This window comes from Haliotis rufescens, unplaced genomic scaffold (assembly GCF_023055435.1).
Source record: "Haliotis rufescens isolate VD_foot unplaced genomic scaffold, xgHalRufe1.0.p SCAF_26, whole genome shotgun sequence".
NCBI classification, from domain to species: domain Eukaryota; kingdom Metazoa; phylum Mollusca; class Gastropoda; order Lepetellida; family Haliotidae; genus Haliotis; species Haliotis rufescens.
This window is the reverse complement of record NW_025963957.1, coordinates 3,819,729-3,838,484: the sequence shown is the minus strand read 5'-3', so window position 1 is coordinate 3,838,484 and position 18,756 is coordinate 3,819,729. Positions and strand designations below refer to the sequence as shown.

Here is an 18,756-nt window from a genome sequence, read left to right as displayed (position 1 = left end):
ATGTTGTTCACTGGAAGAGAATTTATGGATGTCAACTTCTTTATTATGAGTAACACAATGTTTTGGAGTCTATGCTTACTCCTTCATCAGGGGGGTAGTCGGGTAGCCTAGTGGTTAAAGCGTTCGCTCGTCATGCTGAAGACCCGGGTTCGATTCCCGACATGGGTACAATGTGTGAAGCCCATTTCTGGTGTCCCCCGCTGTGATATTGCCGGAATAGTGCTAAAAGCGGCGTACAAAGTATTGGTAGTTTTAGTTATAGCTTTTTGGATAGCTGTATGGCCTCTATAAATTACACATGTAGGGAGTCACTCATACAGACTTCAAACTAATTATTAAGAAATCCTACAAAGTCGGGTGAAGTTTGGCAAGTCTAGATTTCTTCAGTATCAATGTGTGAAACTGAAGAGATTCTCTGGCTCCTCTCTATCATATATCATAAGATAATTAAACAAACACAGAACTTCAGATACTTTCATTTCAAAGATAAATAATAATTTTTATTATTTTTATTTGATTTAATTTCATATGAATGATAATTATAATTTGACATTATGCATGTAAAGTGAGACCTAGTTTGTAAGGACCCTGTTAATCTGGCCACCCTGGGCGGTCACTTTTGGGGAAATCTATATGTAGTTATCTGTACTAAATGGGTACTGGAAATATAAGTTTCCTGCACAAGCAATAAAATACCTGCACTGGTGCAGTTTGGGCAGCGAAATCGATCCCTGGTAGGATGAATTCAGTTACAAAATGCAAGATTAAATTCACCGTGTTCACCGTGTTCACCGTGACACTACAGAACAGCATCCCCACATGGGTACAATGTGTGACCCCATTTCCCGATGTCCCCTTGCCATGATATTGCTGGAATATTGCTAAAAGCGATGTAAAACCATACTCACTCACAACAGCAAGGCATTGTGTAACCATTCTCCAGTTATGACATGCTGATGAATCATTATCAATTTATATTCACTCCAAATGTATTATAAATATTATTAATATTTAATGAAGGCCAGTGAATAAACAAGCATTGCGAAGGTGCATTTTGGTGTGTATGGGGTGGGTATGGACTAGATATTTTAGAAATCCATCTCATCATCTTTCCTTTCACCCTAGTCCTGGTGGATTATGAGAGCTTATGAGTAAAACAAATAATAAAACTAACGGTTAACAACCCCAGCTTATGACTTCCTTAATGGAGCGTATGAGTCACTGTCATAGCTCCCATTTTGATTTCCTATGCATCTGTCTGAGTTAGGGTAGGGAACTGATTAGGGTGACCAGATCACCCGTTAACAAAACTCTGTCGGTTTTACTGCAGTCCATGTGATCAGGGTGATCCTCAGAATGGCGAGTCTTAGAGGCAAGGATCCCTAGGTTCATGGTAAACTCGAGCTGATGGAGCCGGCCATTACTGTCAGTGCATTGACGTACTCTCAACATCTATTTATGGCCATTCCTTTCAAGGTGTTTATTTCTAGAAATTCTGTCCAAGGTTTTCTTTCCATGTGCGTCACACTACATCTACATCATTGTAGCAGGTCTTTGTGATGGTGTCATAAGACGGCAAAAAATACACTTCTCTTGTTTTATTCTACAGGTAATTGTATATGGGAATGAAATTTGTTGAAAGTCAGAATGGCCAGAAAAGGATGATGGCCAAATGTCACTGACATATTTACTTTGGGCATGTGGGCGAAATGTGAGGGTGGATTGATTCTCAGGTTAAAATGTCAAATCCTGTTCAGTGCTGCATGTAGAACTTTGAGATGTTTATATGGAACTGGATCTGATTCTGTTAGGCTCTGATATAATCATACATGCTTCACTAATTAAACCCCCTCCGATGTCTTATTTGGCCTAATAGCAAAGTTAATAATTACTGTTGGACAGTGCATTTGTCTCTGACATCAGGAATCAGTTCTTAGGGAGATGTTTGTGATGAGCTCCAACATTTGGTCTTGTACCTGTCTCTGTTATTTTGTAACTTAACTGCTTCGATTGAGTTCAGCTAGACTAACAACTAGTCTCTGAAATGAACATATTTCACAGAAAAAACAGTTGTTAAATTATAGTTATCAAATAAGATAAAAAGGAGCCCAGAGACTTTCTTCATTTTCAGATACTGATACTGCAGTAATCAAGACTTGCCAAACATTATAGACTTGCATGGGCTGTATTGGATGTATTTGTTTCAGGGTCTGTATGACGGACAGAGTTCGGCAGTTAGGTAGTCTAGTGGTTAAAGTATTAACTTGTCAAGCTGAAGACCTAGGTTTTGATGCCCCATATGAGCATTTTATATAAAGCTCATTTTTTGTGTCAGTCAATGGAATTTTGCTGTGTGTGGCACAAAACAATATTCACTCACTTACTGTAATAGAATTTTATCGGAAACCCTTACTGGAGTGGCCTTGTTCCATGTGATACGTTGAGAGAGCTTTTAATTTCTGATCATGAGTTCATTCTGAAATGGCTGTGATATCTTTTCAGTTTGTCAAACACAGCACTATGGCCATGTTTGAGTATCTGATAGATTTCAGGAGATATTAATTCATGCATAACATGGGCGCCGACAGGCTAATAATCCAACATCTGACTGATTTCTCCAGCTGCAGCACTTGAAAAGCAAGTTTTCATGCAATCTAAATGCAAATTGTAATTGATGGTGGAAGATGTCATTGGGTTCGATTATTAACTCAGTAAGTCGATTCCAGTTGGTTTCCCAGTTTTATCATAGATAAAAGAATCCTCGCTTTTGTATACTTCTCACTTACGGGAGACTGTAATGGAATTGGTGTATGTAAATGTTGGTATTTTAGTCTCTGGCCTGATTGTCTGTGAGACAAGAATATGGAATTGGTGTATGTAAATGTTGGTATTTTAGTCTCTGGCCTGATTGTCTGTAAGACAGGGATATGGAATTGGTGTATGTAAATATTAGTATTTTAGGCACTGGCCTGATTGTCTGTAAGACAGGGATATGGAATTGGTGTATGTAAATATTAGTATTTTAGGCACTGGCCTGATTGTCTGTAAGACAGGGATATGGAATTGGTGTATGTAAATATTAGTATTTTAGGCACTGGCCTGATTGTCTGTGAGACAAGAATATGGAATTGGTGTCTGTAAATATTGGTATTTAGTCTCTGGCCTGATTGTCTGTAAGACAAGAATATGGAATTGGTGTATGTAAGTATTGGTATTAAGGCACTGGCCTGATTGTCTGTAAGACAGGGATATGGAATTGGTGTATGTAAATATTAGTATTTAAGGCACTGGCCTGATTGTCTGTGAGACAAGAATATGGAATTGGTGTATGTAAATATTGGTATTTAGTCTCTGGCCTGATTGTCTGTGAGACAAGGATATGGAATTGGTGTATGTAAGTATTGGTATTTAGTCACTGGCCTGATTGTCTGTGAGACAATGGAAGTGTTGAGGTCAAGGATTTGGAATGTACTTAATGCTCTGTAAAAGACAGGTGTTGATTGGCCAGTGGACTGCAACTTGACAGCTGTGTGTTGTGGCTTGTCAGAATTAATTGAGTTTGGTGGTTGTACTGTCTGCGCCATAGGGTGTCAGGGAGCCCATGGCAGACAGTGGTAGTGTTGCAGGGCTATATTAGGCTGGCTCAGAGCAATGTATTCAACACAGTGCCCAGTGCTTGTATTGACAAAAATAAATACTGTGGATATGGTTTGAGGTATTTATGCTTCGAATGAGTATTAAAGAATTCACTTTGAGTTGTCGTGAGTTCAGCGAGGCATGAACCATCATAGAGAGACTGCCGTGCATCTATGTTTGTTTGTTTGTTGTTTAATGCCGCACTCACCGATATTTCAGCTATATGAAGGCGGTCTGTACATAACTGGACCAGTCTGGACCAGACAATCCAATGATTGATATGTGAATGGATCCATGCAATTGGGATACAATGACATGCATGACAGGTCCAATTCATTGAGCCTGACCACCTGATCCTGTTAGTTGCCTCTGACAACAAGCATGGTCTCCTCAGCTAATTATCTTGTATCTATGTAAAGATAGGTATCTCTTGTATATGTGTCTTGATCTCTGTAAGTTCTGATAGAAGTATCTTTATATATTGTTGTTAAACAACAAACACGCACACGCACACGCACACACACACACACACACACACACACACACACACACACACACACAGTTATTTGTTTTCTTAGTGGGACATGGTTTGAGTTTTACATACATTGATTGATGGCATATATTTGACATGAAATTTACCTCACAGAATGTCCAGGTCAATACTTCAACCCACAACTGTTGAATGATGGGAAATAGAAACTGGTTCTGCTTTGTTAATTCATTTTTTTTAAATTTGATATATATGGAAAATTTGGTCAACCATGAGAACATTTCAAAGGGCCTGTATCACTACTGATGACGACTGTTTTGATGTCTGCTGGAATATGAATCAATAATTTGACAATATCATAGTCAGACTAGAGATTCACCAAGCATGATGAGAAGTAACACCTGTAGGGTGCTTAATGTAATACTTTGATTATTGTTGAGGGAATGTCAGAGATTGTGTTATCGTAGCAGCCTTTAGTTGTGATTTTTAACTGTGTGTTTGTTTGTTGTTTAACGCCGCACTCCGCAATATTCCAGCTTTAGTACTTGCTTGCCACTGTAATATGATCCTTCATATTTAACAACACGACATGATTACCTTTAACCTTTGTCAGGTTGATTAGCTTTTACTTGTTGTCCTTAAAAGACATCAAGGAAGAGATCAGAATCAACAAGACTGTAGCAACACATCTCAACCTGATGAAGGCTGTTGAGGCTGGAGTGGTGTTGACGTGATTGATGGAGGGGAGCAACTGATTGACTTCCATCGCAGGGGCTGGTCGTTAGCGGTGATGTCCTGGTCACACGTCAGCTTCAGGAAGTCCCACAATTGCTACATCAATAATGTCTCCTGGTTAAGGAACCAACTCTGACATTATAATGCTAATGGCTCTTAGTTCTTGAGGTCCGGGATGGAACCTGAGTTGCAGTGGAGTGTATGCTGGAACCGCTCTGTCAAATTTGCTTCTAATTTAATGTACATTTGTGAGGTTGGGAAAACTCCTCTTTAGTGAAAAATTACCTTTTTTATCCTCTTGTTAAATTTGATGCGTTGCTAACAGGCTTTTTGACTTTAATGATGTGAGAATGTCCCCTTTTATACGATCGAGACCACTTTGTGATTGTGTAATGTGTATTGTTGTGGTCTGCAATCGTGGAACTTTTTCTGATCATTAGAAAGCGTGTTTACAGATTCTGGTGAAGTAAATTATGCACTACAAAGCAGGTACATTTCCAGCCACCATTGTGGTAATGGGTAGGAGGTTTTTGTTACGAGGTAAAAAGACTACATCTAAGACTGAATGTGAACATTCAAGCTGTCAGTTCGAGGATGTTCAATTAGTTTATGTTCTAAGCCCACGTCAACTTGCTGAGTGCAGCCTCAGTGGTCTGTTTAATAACATGGAGGATTTCTCATCACACCCATCTCTCTTTCTCTCTCTCTCTCTCTCTCTCTCTCTTTCCTCTCTCACTCTCTCTCTCCTCTCTCTCTCTCTCCCTCTCTCTCTCACTCTCTCTCTCTCACTCTCTCTCTCCTCTCTCTCTCTCTCTCTCCTCTCTCTCTCTCTCCCCCTCTCTCTCTCCCCTCTCTCTCTCTCCTCTCTCACTCTCTCTCTCCCCCTCTCTCTCTCCCCTCTCTCTCTCCTCTCTCACTCTCTCTCTCCCCCTCTCTCTCTCCTCTCTCACTCTCTCTCTCCCCCTCTCTCCCCCTCTCTCTCTCCTCTCTCACTCTCTCTCTCCTCCTCTCTTCTCTCACTCTCTCTCCCCCTCTCTCCTCTCTCACTCTCTCTCTCTCCCCCTCTCTCCCCCTCTCTCTCTCCTCTCTCTCTCTTTCTCCCCCTCTCTCTCTCTTCTCTCACTCTCTCTCTCCCCTCTCTCTCTCACTCTCTCTTCTCTCACTCTCTCTCCCCCTCTCTCCTCTCTCACTCTCTCTCTCTCTCCCCCTCTCTCTCTCCTCTCTCACTCTCGTTCTCCCCCCTCTGTCTGTCGACCACTCTCTCTTTCTGTCTCTCTCTCATCACACTGAAGGCCTGGGTTCGATTCCCCACTTGGGTACAAAGTGTGAAGCCCATTTCTGGTGTTCCCCACCGTGATATTGCTGGAATATTGCTAAAAGCGTCGTAAAACCATTCTCGCCCTCTCACTCCTGGTGAGTGGCAGTGTGTGAAGCAAGCTCCCAAGCTTTGCATGGGTTCCCAGTCTATATGGATTGTTGTTTAAGTGTAGTATACATTGAGTGCAGTGAGATCGGTTTATAGATCCAGGTATTGTCAGCAGGTATACAACTTGTCATACTAACTGGGGACTATGTATTGTTGGTGCTTGTAACCAGAGCATACAGTCCTCTGCTAGATTCTCATGAAGCACCAGTATCAATATTGTTGATGATGTCAGGCACATGTTCAGCTGCTAGCAATACCTGCTTGCTGTGGATTAAAAAATATATTTTGAATTATAAATGATCAACAGTATTGTAAGCATAATAAACAACTAGAAATTCTTCTGATTATGTTTGAATGTATGTTAGAAAAGACAGATCTTTGTAAACATTTCAGAATCGGAGGGAATGAATTCAGGTCCAAACAAATCATACTCTGTAATTTGTGTCTAATAATACAACAGTGGCGAATGATTGAGATACTGTCTGAAAATAGAGTGTATCGTCATTGATACCCGATCTTACAAAAAGGTACTTGTATCATGTCATCAAGGATCACAAATACACAGAATCTGTAAGATTGCTTCCTAAATTGGCTTAGTCTGTCCCCACTGTCATCGGTTATAGAGATTATCATACGAGCAATGTGACTGTCATACTGGTTTTATGAAATGAGTGTCAGAATTCTTGTAACTCCTGAGCGAGGATGATACTTGAATTCTTACACCAGTTTCATAAAATCAATATGACACTGACACTGTAATAATGTCTGTATTTCCCATTATTTCTTAATTCTTTTGAGCTCCCCTTGACAAAAAAATGCACTGATCACCGCCACTGTCATAGAAAACCACAATTTGTCGAATGACTTGAACAATCTTCAGCTATGACGTCATTTGTAGTGTGACCACATTCCATCCTAACATCACAATGACATTTGAATGTCGCAACAATGCCGTCCGGAGGAGTGGAAACAGTGCACTGGTGCGTGAGAAGTTATATTTGCAGGAATGCACATACAATATTTATGAACTCGGTTATTTCTAACCCTATGGGTAGTAAAAGCATTTTGAACATGTAATCACGATCTACCTGTAGAGACAAGGGGGCAGTCGGGTAGCCTAGTGGTTTAAGTGTTCGCTCATCACGCTGAAGACCCGAGTTCACTTACTTACATGGGTACAATGTGTGAAGCCCATTTCTGGTGTCCCAAGTTGCATAAAACCATACTCACTCCTCGCTGTAGAAACAGACCGTTGGAATGGTAAACCAAGTGGAGAAAGGACCCTCTTTTTGTTTTATCTGCTATTTTGGGCGGTCGGGTAGCCTTGGGTTAAAGTGTTCACTCGTCACGCCGAAGACCTGGGTTCGATTCCTGACATGGGTACAATGTGTGAAGCCCATTTCTAGTGTCCCCTGCCGTGATATTGCTGGAATATTGCTAAAAGCGGCATAAAACCAAACTCACTCACTCACTCATCTGCTATTGATGAATACAACTATCTGTTCCAATGTAACGCCTTTGTCAACTCTACTCCATATGTATTCAGTCTAATTATGAATGGCCTAGCCTGTGTAAGTACAAGAAATTCATGTGAACCAGAAAATGTTTCCTTAATAAGAAACAGGTTAAATGTGATGCTGCTGTACACTGTAGCATTAAAACTTACTGTGAAATGAAACAACCATTTCGATATATACTCTTGTACAGTAAACTACGGTTATAACCAACTCAAAGTGACCACTAATTTTAGTTTGTAATAACCGTAGTTCGTTATAAGTATATATACAGCATATATACAACAAATGGCTGGGACTAATAAATAAGTTCGTTATATCGGTCAGTTCGTTATAAACGTAGTTGACTGTACTACCAGCAGTGAATTGAAAATGTAGAATTGACTGAATTGGTTAAGACATTATGGAAGTAACTTTGAGATTCTGAATGTCAAGGTCATCTCCAAGTTTGGTGCTAACCATCCCAATTTTATGTATGTCACATTATACTTATATCCTGTTTTTCAGTCAAATTAGATGGAAAAATGTTGATCAAGAAAGTAAATGTCAACTGAGAGGATTATATTCACTCCTATTTCGAACAGGGGCACTTGCTAAATCCTACTGGGAGAAGTAAGACATAGGAAGGATTAATGTTCTTGAGATCAGGCCATTGAAATAGGTTCTTCTCCGATTTCAGGAAAGCTCAAGATAGTAGAATATGTTTTTACTGTTTTTAAAATTTTGTGACATGTACGGCAACATTTCCCCAGAAGGTGTTTCTGTGACATTCAAGTAACATGACCTGCGAAATGGTCAGACATGTATGTGATGATGCCAACACAAATGTCAAATGTTCAGAACAGCTTCATCTTTCCGTCCCCTGAGAATCACCTTGACAACATCTTGCAGTGTGACCTATTGCTGTAATAACTGCCCTGGGCTCTCAAAAAACTGACAAAGGGGATTCAGAGATTAAGCGGTAGTGAAGAAACATAGTTCAAACATGGATGAAACTAAAAACAAATTAATAATAGTTTCTCGGGCAATATACCCGTTCTGTGCTGCCACTGTCTGTAAAGAATGTGTTATATGCACACACAAATATGGACTGCCATGTAAAGTTTGGGTCTTTGAACAGGTGCTTGTAGAAATCACTTAATATTGACCTAAAGGTTGGTCTCAGGGGGTACTTATTATAGCAGGGCACTTAATACAGAATATAAATATGACCAGTGATAGATGAATGGAGAATGTGACTTTAAAGTTTTATGGCCTGGATGAAGTACAATGTTAATACAGTGTTAAGTACAATGTTAATACAGTGTTAAGTACAATGGTAAGTACAATGTTTAGTCAGTTTTAAGTACAATGTAAGTACAATGTTAAGTCAGTGTTAAGTACAATGTAAGTACATTGTAAGTACAATATTAAGGACAATGTTAATTACAGTGTCAAGTATAATTGTAAGGGAAGGGAATAGACCCTCACAATGGAGGGTATAGACAATCCAGCCAACAAGCGTGACAAGGCAGTACATTTCAGTGCTCTAAACTGATTCCTTGTTTAGCAGTTAAAACTGGTTGGGCAATTAGGTTATGGTTGGACAACCAATCAAGGACTTCTGCCAAGAAACCATGTTGCTTGACCAGGTTCCTACACCACTTGATTGACGTGTTTGAAATGTACACCCAGACCTACTAAGCAAGCTCCTGGTAATGTTTGCTATCAATACTGCCTTCAAGGTCAACCTTTGTGGGGCAATGTAACCATTTGAAATATTAACCGCTATATACCTGAGAACACATTTGTCTTCTAAAGTAGCTGTGAATTCTTTTCATATAGGTAAGATGGTGTGATCTCTGATTTCATTCAATTAGTGACACCAGCTTTGGCAAGGGGGGGTTTGAATAGCAAAGAGTTTAATGACACTTTATTGTAGAAAATCAAAGAGTAAGAAAACCATGATAGATCGCTGAAATTTGTTTGCATTTGGCCTTCTATTGTTTGCTGTATCAATATGTCATTATGTAGGAGGAATGATATGTCAAATTTGTTTTCTTGGAATCCATTGGTGATAAAATGGATAAGAAAGAGGCTCTGAAGACGCCGACATTTCATTATGATAACTAAATGAGAAAATGGCCTTTAGAAGTATCAATGAATGCAAGAGTTGTTTCTTCAATTATAGGCGAGACTAGTACTCGTGACATGATATGTCATTTTACGAATTTCAAGATAGCCATTGAGCGGTACTTTAATAAACGGTTCAGCCTTTGCGTAACATAAAAAGGGTATTTAACTTGATATGAATAAATTGTCTATGTTTGGAGATATGGTAAATCATGATGTACATCAGATGTGTGCTCAAAGGGATTTCCTTAGTATACTTAGGCCACATGTTGTACTAGTTCTTCCAGCCTTTTAGTATTCCTTGATGATTATCTTATACGTCTTCTGATTTGACCTCAGCCGATATATACCATGACTAACATGAATAGCTGATCTCCAGGTCAGACACGGTTGTATCTGGCATTGTATGGTTCATAATGTTTCTATTGCTAAAGTTGCACATAGAGAATATGACTGTCAATGTGGTGACCTCTCTGTACTATAAATAATTTGCAACAAGAATCTGGATAGAGGAATATTGAATTGGGCCAGCTCTATACTTGGCAGTGATTACTGGAATCGGTCAAGTGTTATCACAGTACAATATTAGACCCCATGGTGATGCCACAATTAATGACGTCTTTAATGTACCGTTACCTCAATCGCCTTGAATTTATTACAGGGTTCTTCAGCTGAAAACTCGTTGAATGTCAGAGGTAAGCTGTGTGTATTGGTCTCCAGATTGAGAATTGATGATAAAACGAACGTCATCACTAGGTATTCATCGGTGTTAGTTGGTTGATGATTATCTCAGAAGAATATAATCTGTCGTCACACTAGATTTACTTTTGTCATTATCCTAATTTTACTCTTATTTTTTTGTTATTTTTCATTTAGTATCCTAGATGATGTGTCATTAATATCTAAGCTAAAAACTTGCATTTAATTAGCAACAGGAAGCTGAGCATAAAATCTTTCTAAATTGGTAATTAAAAAGACATTAGTTGAGTTCATTAGAATCTCATTACCAGAAACATTGTCAGACCATCAACAATTGAGGTGTCAATACATATTAACTCGTATGACAAGGTCCTATCAATACGTATCAACTAAACTGTATAATACATCACCTTGATAATAAATAGGAACTAAGTTGTATGAGACATGACCTTATCAAGAGATATACCAACTCATCTGCATTTGTGTTGTGAGGGTTCAAATCAAGATTTACCAACTCATCTGCATTTATGATGTGAGGGTTCAAATCAAGATATACCAACTCATCTGCATTTATGATGTGAGGGTTCAAATCAAGATATACAAACTCATCTGCATTTATGATGTGAGGGTTCAAATCAAGATATACCAACTCATCTGCATTTGTGTTGTGAGGGTTCAAATCAAGATATACCAACTCATCTGCATTTATGATGTGAGGGTTTAAATCAAGATATACCAACTCATCTGCATTTGATGTGAGGGTTCAAATCAAGATATACCAACTCATCTGCATTTGATGTGAGGGTTCAAATCATGATATATATATAGATGTATGCTACTGGAACGAGGCAGTTACATGGAATAATACTTATGTGACATATGGACTTCTCTGTATTTGGGGTTTTCCCTTGAAGCTCTGGATGCTTGTTCCACAATGCGGTCGACAGCCCACGTATGGTGAGGATGTTTTCCCCTCATATGAATAGTTAATCCGTTTCACAGCTTGTCATTGATTAGGGTTGACTACCTGTGAAGAAGGCGTTGTGCCAGGAAGTGTTTTCTGCTCTAATAGCTGCATTGTTTTGTAATCATCTATCTCACTTTTCAGAGTGTTTTATAGCAGTGTGAATATACCAGTTTTATGCATGTTTCTGTGGGAAATATCATTATTCCAGACACACTTTGTTCAGCATCATTCCTGATATGTAGCACTTGGTTGTTGACATCAGCTATTCACACATAACTGTCTAAAATTCCTGCAAATGATCATCCCTCCATTACATCATTGCCATAATCTTATATTATTACTGTCATCGCGTTATTAAAATCGTTTAGATTTACAACAAAAGTCTCTTCGCCATCAGCCTTAAGGAGTTGTGTGGATAATATGATTCATTTGATACAGTTTATGCATTATTTTAATTTGTTCATGTCGTTGATGTGAAGGTAACACATCCACACAAACAAAGTTGGTATGTTATGTAATGTGGATCTTTAGGATATTTATAGGTTTGCTGTACCAAGGAGTAAAAGTTATATATATATATATATATATATATATATAATCTGTTACCATGACTCTCTCTCATTATTTGTCAAACTTATAATCAATTAAGTTTCATGTTTTGCAGATTTTCTTTTATTAATGTATCCAGAGACAGGAGGCTGAATACAAAATTATTTCCTGCCAGGGTTGATTTAGAGATAATATCCCCCAAACAAGCTCTGAGAATAGGAGTTCTAGAGAAAAAAGGCACAAGAAAGAAAAGTCTATTCAGGCGAAAAAGTTCTTTTTTTTATTTTTATGAATTGTGTAAGTAGGCTCGTCCATTAAACAAGTTCAACGTTTGTACAGCCTTGGGATGAAAAAACAGTTCTGTCTCAATTTAGTATGCACTGCATTGTAGTGAAATATGATAGTATCTAGAGGACCGCACACATTGCACACTGTCAAGCTGGAGACACAGAAAGCTTTGTGGCCTAATATACAAAGTATACTATCTATCATCAACCACATTAAGAAACCGCGAAAATTACACTCTTTCCTCTTCATATTCATATGTGTATGTATTGGGAAAAAAAATGAATATATTTATATATCAAGTGAGAGTTTTTTCGAACTTAGCTAATATTTGGGAACCTAGTGAAAGTGTTGATGTCTAGAGGTCCTTTCAAATATGTTGCAGAAGTAATGAGTCCATGTGAAAATAGATTTCTATTATGGTCCCGCTTATTCAGTATGTGGAGTTGGTTGTCTCTACGTCACACTGAACCGCGGCCATATAGCTGGAATATTGCTGAGTGCAGCGTTAAACAACAAACAAACCAAACCAAACGTGACACTGAATGGTTCACAGTGTAATGTCAGTCATTAGAAATAAATGGTCAGATTTATGGAGATACATGGGGTAGCCTTGTGGTTAAGGCATTTTCCCGTCACACAGAAGGCCCGGGTTTGATTCCCTACATGGTCACATTGCGTGGGGTTCCCTGCCAGATATTGCTGGAATAATGTTAAGAGCAACATAAAACCATACTCACTGATTTAATCGTGACGCCCAAAAGCTGGTTCTAAATTCAGCTTTTATAAGTATTCATGGTATCAGCCATATTGTCTTTAAAGGTTTCAATTGTGATTTGCCTTGGACAAAACCATCATGTCTTCCCATGACAGCCATATTGATTTTGAATGTTTTGATGTGAACATCAAGTCTTCCCATGACAGCCATATTGATTTTGAATGTTTTGATGTGAACATCATGTCTTCCCATGATAGCCATACTGATTTTGAATGTTTTGATGTGATTCACTTTGGACAAAACCATGTCTTCCCATGACAGCCATATTGATTTTGAATGTTTTGATGTGATTTGCTTTGGACACAACCATCATGTCTTCCCATGTCAGCCATATTGATTTTGAATGTTTCGATGTGAACATCATGTCTTCCCATGATAGCCATAGTGATTTTGAATGTTTTGATGTGAACATCAAGTCTTCCCATGACAGCCATATTGATTTTGAATGTTTTGATGTGATTTGCTTTGGACACAACCATCATGTCTTCCCATGTCAGCCATATTGATTTTGAATGTTTCGATGTGAACATCATGTCTTCCCATGATAGCCATACTGATTTTGAATGTTTTGATGTGATTCACTTTGGACAAAACCATGTCTTCCCATGACAGCCATATTGATTTTGAATGTTTTGATGTGATTTGCTTTGGACACAACCATCATGTCTTCCTATGACAGCCATATTGTCCTTTGAATTGTCAAGTTATGATTTCCCTTTTGTTGATGTTATGGCTTCATTTCTGATGATGCTTTTATTCTGTTTGTAGAGTTCATCAGTAGGCTATGAGAGTGCCATCATTGGCGAGGCGCATGGTTTGATCAACGACATGTTGGCGGACACCAACTTGCCCCCCCACGTTGTGAGTGGCCTGCGGGTGGTCAGCAGTCTCCTGAAGCCGCCAGAGAGTCACTCGGGCATCCACAAGCCAAAAGTCAGCCCCCTTGTGTCTCTCACCGAGTCCACATCATATGGCTCGGACAGCGAGGAAAGTCCGTATACAGGGGAACGACCATCTTCATTGCCAAAGGTGGATATCTTACATTTTGTAACAAACTTACACTCAACTCAGATATCAGGGGTGTAATGACATATTTTGTATGTGTAATGACATATTTTGTATGTGTAATGACATATTTTGTATGTGTAATGACATATTTTGTATGTGTAATGACATATTTCGTATGAGGCTACAACAAACTGATTGTTAGAACAGCCCCCTAAGTTCGTTTTTTTTTTGTTAGGGAGCCATGCGGCTCCTCACACGGATAATTTAGGAGAAAACCTTAGATTTTGGGAACAACAGATATTGTCGCCAGTTATGTTTTCTTTTAGGTAGCCAAAGGGCGAGCAGCAGATAAATTTAGATCGCCAATCAAAGAATTAAATTGCATTATGCCTGCAAAACGGTCACTACTTAGAGGGCTGTCTGGAATAGATTATCTTCCAATTTTGACAAACACAGATGAGGCAGGAGGCATGATAAATTCTTTTGTAATGAACGGTTCAAGACATTTGTATTCATTAAGTGTAAACAATTCACATGAAGTGCGAATGTTTGGTTGGAGAATATTTTTGGTGCATTTCAGCATGTAAACACACCAGGAAATATGTAAAGCCATTCCTTCAGACCCATAGTGGCACTGTGTGTTCTCATGCCAGTTGTCTTTGTCTGTAGACCCGTGAAGGTCCGGGGTTGAATAGGTCTTCAGCAACCCATGCTTGCCATAAGAGGCGACTATGCTTGACGGGATCCGTGATGGAATCCGGAAGTCAGGCTCGCGGACTTGGTTGATGTCATCATTACCCATTTACGTGCATCGATGGTCATGATGTCAATCACTGGATTGTCTGGTCCAGACTCGATAATTTACAGACTGCCGTCATATGGCTGAAGTATTGCTGAGTGCTGCCTTAAACAACAAACCAACCAACCCAAAGAAGAAAGAGTTGGTTCTTAATCATCACTTTGTAAGGTGATGACGTACTTACATATGAAGAAGTTCAGTAGCCATGACGGGAGAACATTTCTGAGACACGTTTTCTAACAATTTCAGCCATAACATGAGTATCAGGTATCTGGCGGTGCTTGCAGGTCAATTGTGATAGCATTGAGATCAGTCAGTAACAGTGTTCGCTGGTCTATTGTGATAGCATTGAGATCAGTCCGTAACTCTGTTCGCTGGTCTATTGTGATAGCATTGAGATCAGTCCGTAACGGTGTTCGCTGGTCTATTGTGATAGCATTGAGATCAGTCCGTAACGGTGTTCACTGGTCTATTGTGATAGCATTGAGATCAGTCCGTAACGGTGTTCACTGGTCTATTGTGATAGCATTGAGATCAGTCCATAACGGTGTTCACTGGTCTATTGTGATAGCATTGAGATCTGTCTGTAACTGTGTTCGCTGGTCTATTGTGATAGCATAGAGATCAGTCCGTAACTGTGTTCGCTGGTCTATTGTGATAGCATTGAGATCAGTCCATAACGGTGTTCACTGGTCTATTGTGATAGCATTGAGATCTGTCTGTAACTGTGTTCGCTGGTCTATTGTGATAGCATTGAGATCAGTCCGTAACGGACCAGAAACATTCCAGAACCCAGACTTTCAACACATGGTAATTGTGACATAGAAAAGATGTCTACTTCAGTGGAGGAAGGCTGACATTCCCAGCAATCAAATGAGGTGAAGACAAATGAAGTGAGTGGCATCTTCTCACTGGAGTGCAGCTACACCAATCCAGGTCAAGGAAACGAGGCTAAGAGTGGCAGCCATTTTGGAGTGTGTTACTGGCCTCCTAGACTTGCACAAGTCTCTAGCGCAATAATTAGTAGTTTCCATCATAAGTTCTAGATTATGTAAAAAATAAGATCTGGACATATCTAGACTTGCCTATTAGGATAGAATCACTACTTATTCAAGGATTTTCTTTCAGTACAGCTTTGGAGCAATGCAACTGGAAGACTAACATCTAGTCTCTGAAATGAACATATTTTACAGAAAAAAACAGTTGTTAAATTATAGTTATAAAATATAATAAAAAGAAGCTCAGGGACTTTCTTCATTTTCGGATACTACAGTCATCAAACTTTGCCAAACATTATAGACTTGCATGGGCTGTATTGGATGTATTTGTTTCAGGGTCTGTATGACAGACCAGGCTACTGGCTGTTTGGCTAGAGCATTCCGTGAAGTGACCTGAATGCCTCACCATGCCATGATTTTGTAACCAGTTGCAAACTTGGCCATTGATACTTACTTGTAAGGGAATGGGAGGAACAAGACTTACACCAGTTTTGACCACCTATGAGTGCTAATTTCTCTCTCTTTCCCCCTCCCCCCAGTTCATGCTGTGTTGGTATTGAATAAAGAGGGGTCTGGTTCATGATATTGCAACACAAATTAACAATAATAAAGAGGTCTTGATTATCCTGTTTTTTTACTATGGTACATACAAACCCTTAAACTAAAATATCTGAAATTTGTATGCACATTTTCAATACTCTGTAAATGATGAAAATTGAACATATCAAAGTCTTAAACATGTTCATTCAGAGACTAAATATTAGTCAACTGATGTAATACTCTTTTGCTTCTTGGAAGAGTTACAGTAAGATTGAAGTACTATGGATGTGGTGGAATCTGTGTGTATTAGCACAATCCTTGCCCTGGCCTACAGATCCATGTTTTAATGCCACTGGTGCCAGGGATCTCTGTGCTGTGGGAGGAATAATAAGCCCAGATTTTGGGAGACATCATGCATGTAAATCAAGGACAAAGACTTATTGGTTTTCAGACTCGATGTTACTGCTGGACATTTTTCATTATGAATTTATGAGCATTGGTAACCAAGCTAGCATCTCATTCATTTCAAACAGAAATGTTTTCATCTGGAAAATGTGTAATATTACATTATGAAAGAATCATTATAAGTATTGATTATTTCTGTGATTGATTAGGTGCTAAGGATCCTCTGGTTGAAGGTTTGAATCTCAGTGCCCCAAATACCAATCTATCAACACCACTGGTGCTAATGATCTAGGGGTTGTGGGTTTTCATCTCAGTGCCCCAAATACCAATCTATCAACACCACTGGTGCTAAGAATCCTGTGGTTGTGGGTTTAAATCTCGGTGCCCCAAATACCAATCTACCAACACCACTGGTGCTAAGGATCTAGGGGTTGTGGGTTTTCATCTTGGGGCCCCAAATACCCATCTATCAACACCACTGGTGCTAAGAATCCTGTGGTTGTGGGTTTAAATCTCGGTGCCCCAAATACCAATCTATCAACACCACTGGTGCTAAGGATCTAGGGGTTGTGGGTTTAAATCTCGGGGCCCCAAATACCAATCTATCAATACCACTGGTGCTAAGGATCTAGGGGTTGTGGGTTTTCATCTCGGTGCCCCAAATACCAATCCATCAACACCATAACTTTGCTCATTGGTTTTTCAAGAGCGGTAATTGTCTCACATTTGACATGCCTCACTTCAGGTTTTCCTGCCACATTAAACAGACACATCATTATAACTCTGACGATGGGCTTCAAGAGATTCTGTTCTCTATGTCTGTATATGGTTGTCAATCTATCTCCAGAACTAATGACACCTGATTATAGACTTGGACAATGCTGTCATGGCCTGACTGTCAGAACAGGAAGCTGCCTGTTGTATGTCTAGACTGGTATCTGTAGAATCCATGCACTGTATGCTGGATCACCAGTAATTATTCAGTCATATCTCTGCAATGAAAAGAGGAAATGTTTAGTAATGAGATTATGATTAAAAGTCAGGTTTGTTTGTTTATTGTTTAACGCCACACTCAGCAATATTCCAGCTAAATGACGGCAGTCTGTACAAAATAGAGTCTGGACCAGACAATCCAGTGATTGACATCATGACCATCGATCCATGCATTTGGGATATGATGACATGCATCAACCAAGTCAGCGAGCCTGACCACCCGATCCCGTTAGTCGTCTTTTACGACAAGCATAGTCGCCTTTTATTGCAAGCAGGGGTTGCTGAAAACCTATTCTACCCTGGATCTTCATGGGTAGATTATCATTAATGGACAGGGAGGATGTTTGTTACTTCTTTTGTGCAGGATTATATACAAAATTGGAATATTTGAAAAAGAATATATGTATTTCCACCTAACCAGCTGATTTAAACAACAAAGCCAATTATAATAAAACCATAAGGTACACAAATGTAATTTTTTTTATTTAACCTGAAGATTAGAATTAATTTTAGTATATCATTAAATAAAGAAAGTGCACCCCACAGCTGGAGGAACCCTAGGGGGAGTCAGGGTTAGAATTGGTTGTACAAATGACTTAATGGATGGGGCATGGTGACTTGGCATGTTATCATACCTTGATGTCTGGCGTTGATCAGTGCACATAATATCAATCACTGTTGTTGATGGTCCAGACTAGATTGTTCACAGGTCATCGTGAGTGAGTTGGGTTTAATGCTGCTTATAACAGTATTCCAGTTATATCGCAGCGTGTCAGCATTTACCACTTCGGTGAAACCCATGAGCACGGGTATGGTGCTGAC

General features: G+C 39.3%; 1 protein-coding gene across 5 annotated transcripts in view; it reads left to right on the top strand.

Annotated features, from left to right (window-relative positions):
• Positions 1–18,756, top strand: part of LOC124115246 (cGMP-inhibited 3',5'-cyclic phosphodiesterase A-like) — a 203,995-nt gene that overhangs the window by 158,674 nt on the left and 26,565 nt on the right. For all 5 annotated transcript variants that reach the window (XM_046476173.2, XM_046476172.2, XM_046476171.2 and 2 more), the window contains one exon: positions 13,960–14,220. In XM_046476173.2, coding sequence (XP_046332129.1) covers positions 13,960–14,220 — 261 coding nt within the window. The remainder of the gene's footprint in view (positions 1–13,959; positions 14,221–18,756) is intronic.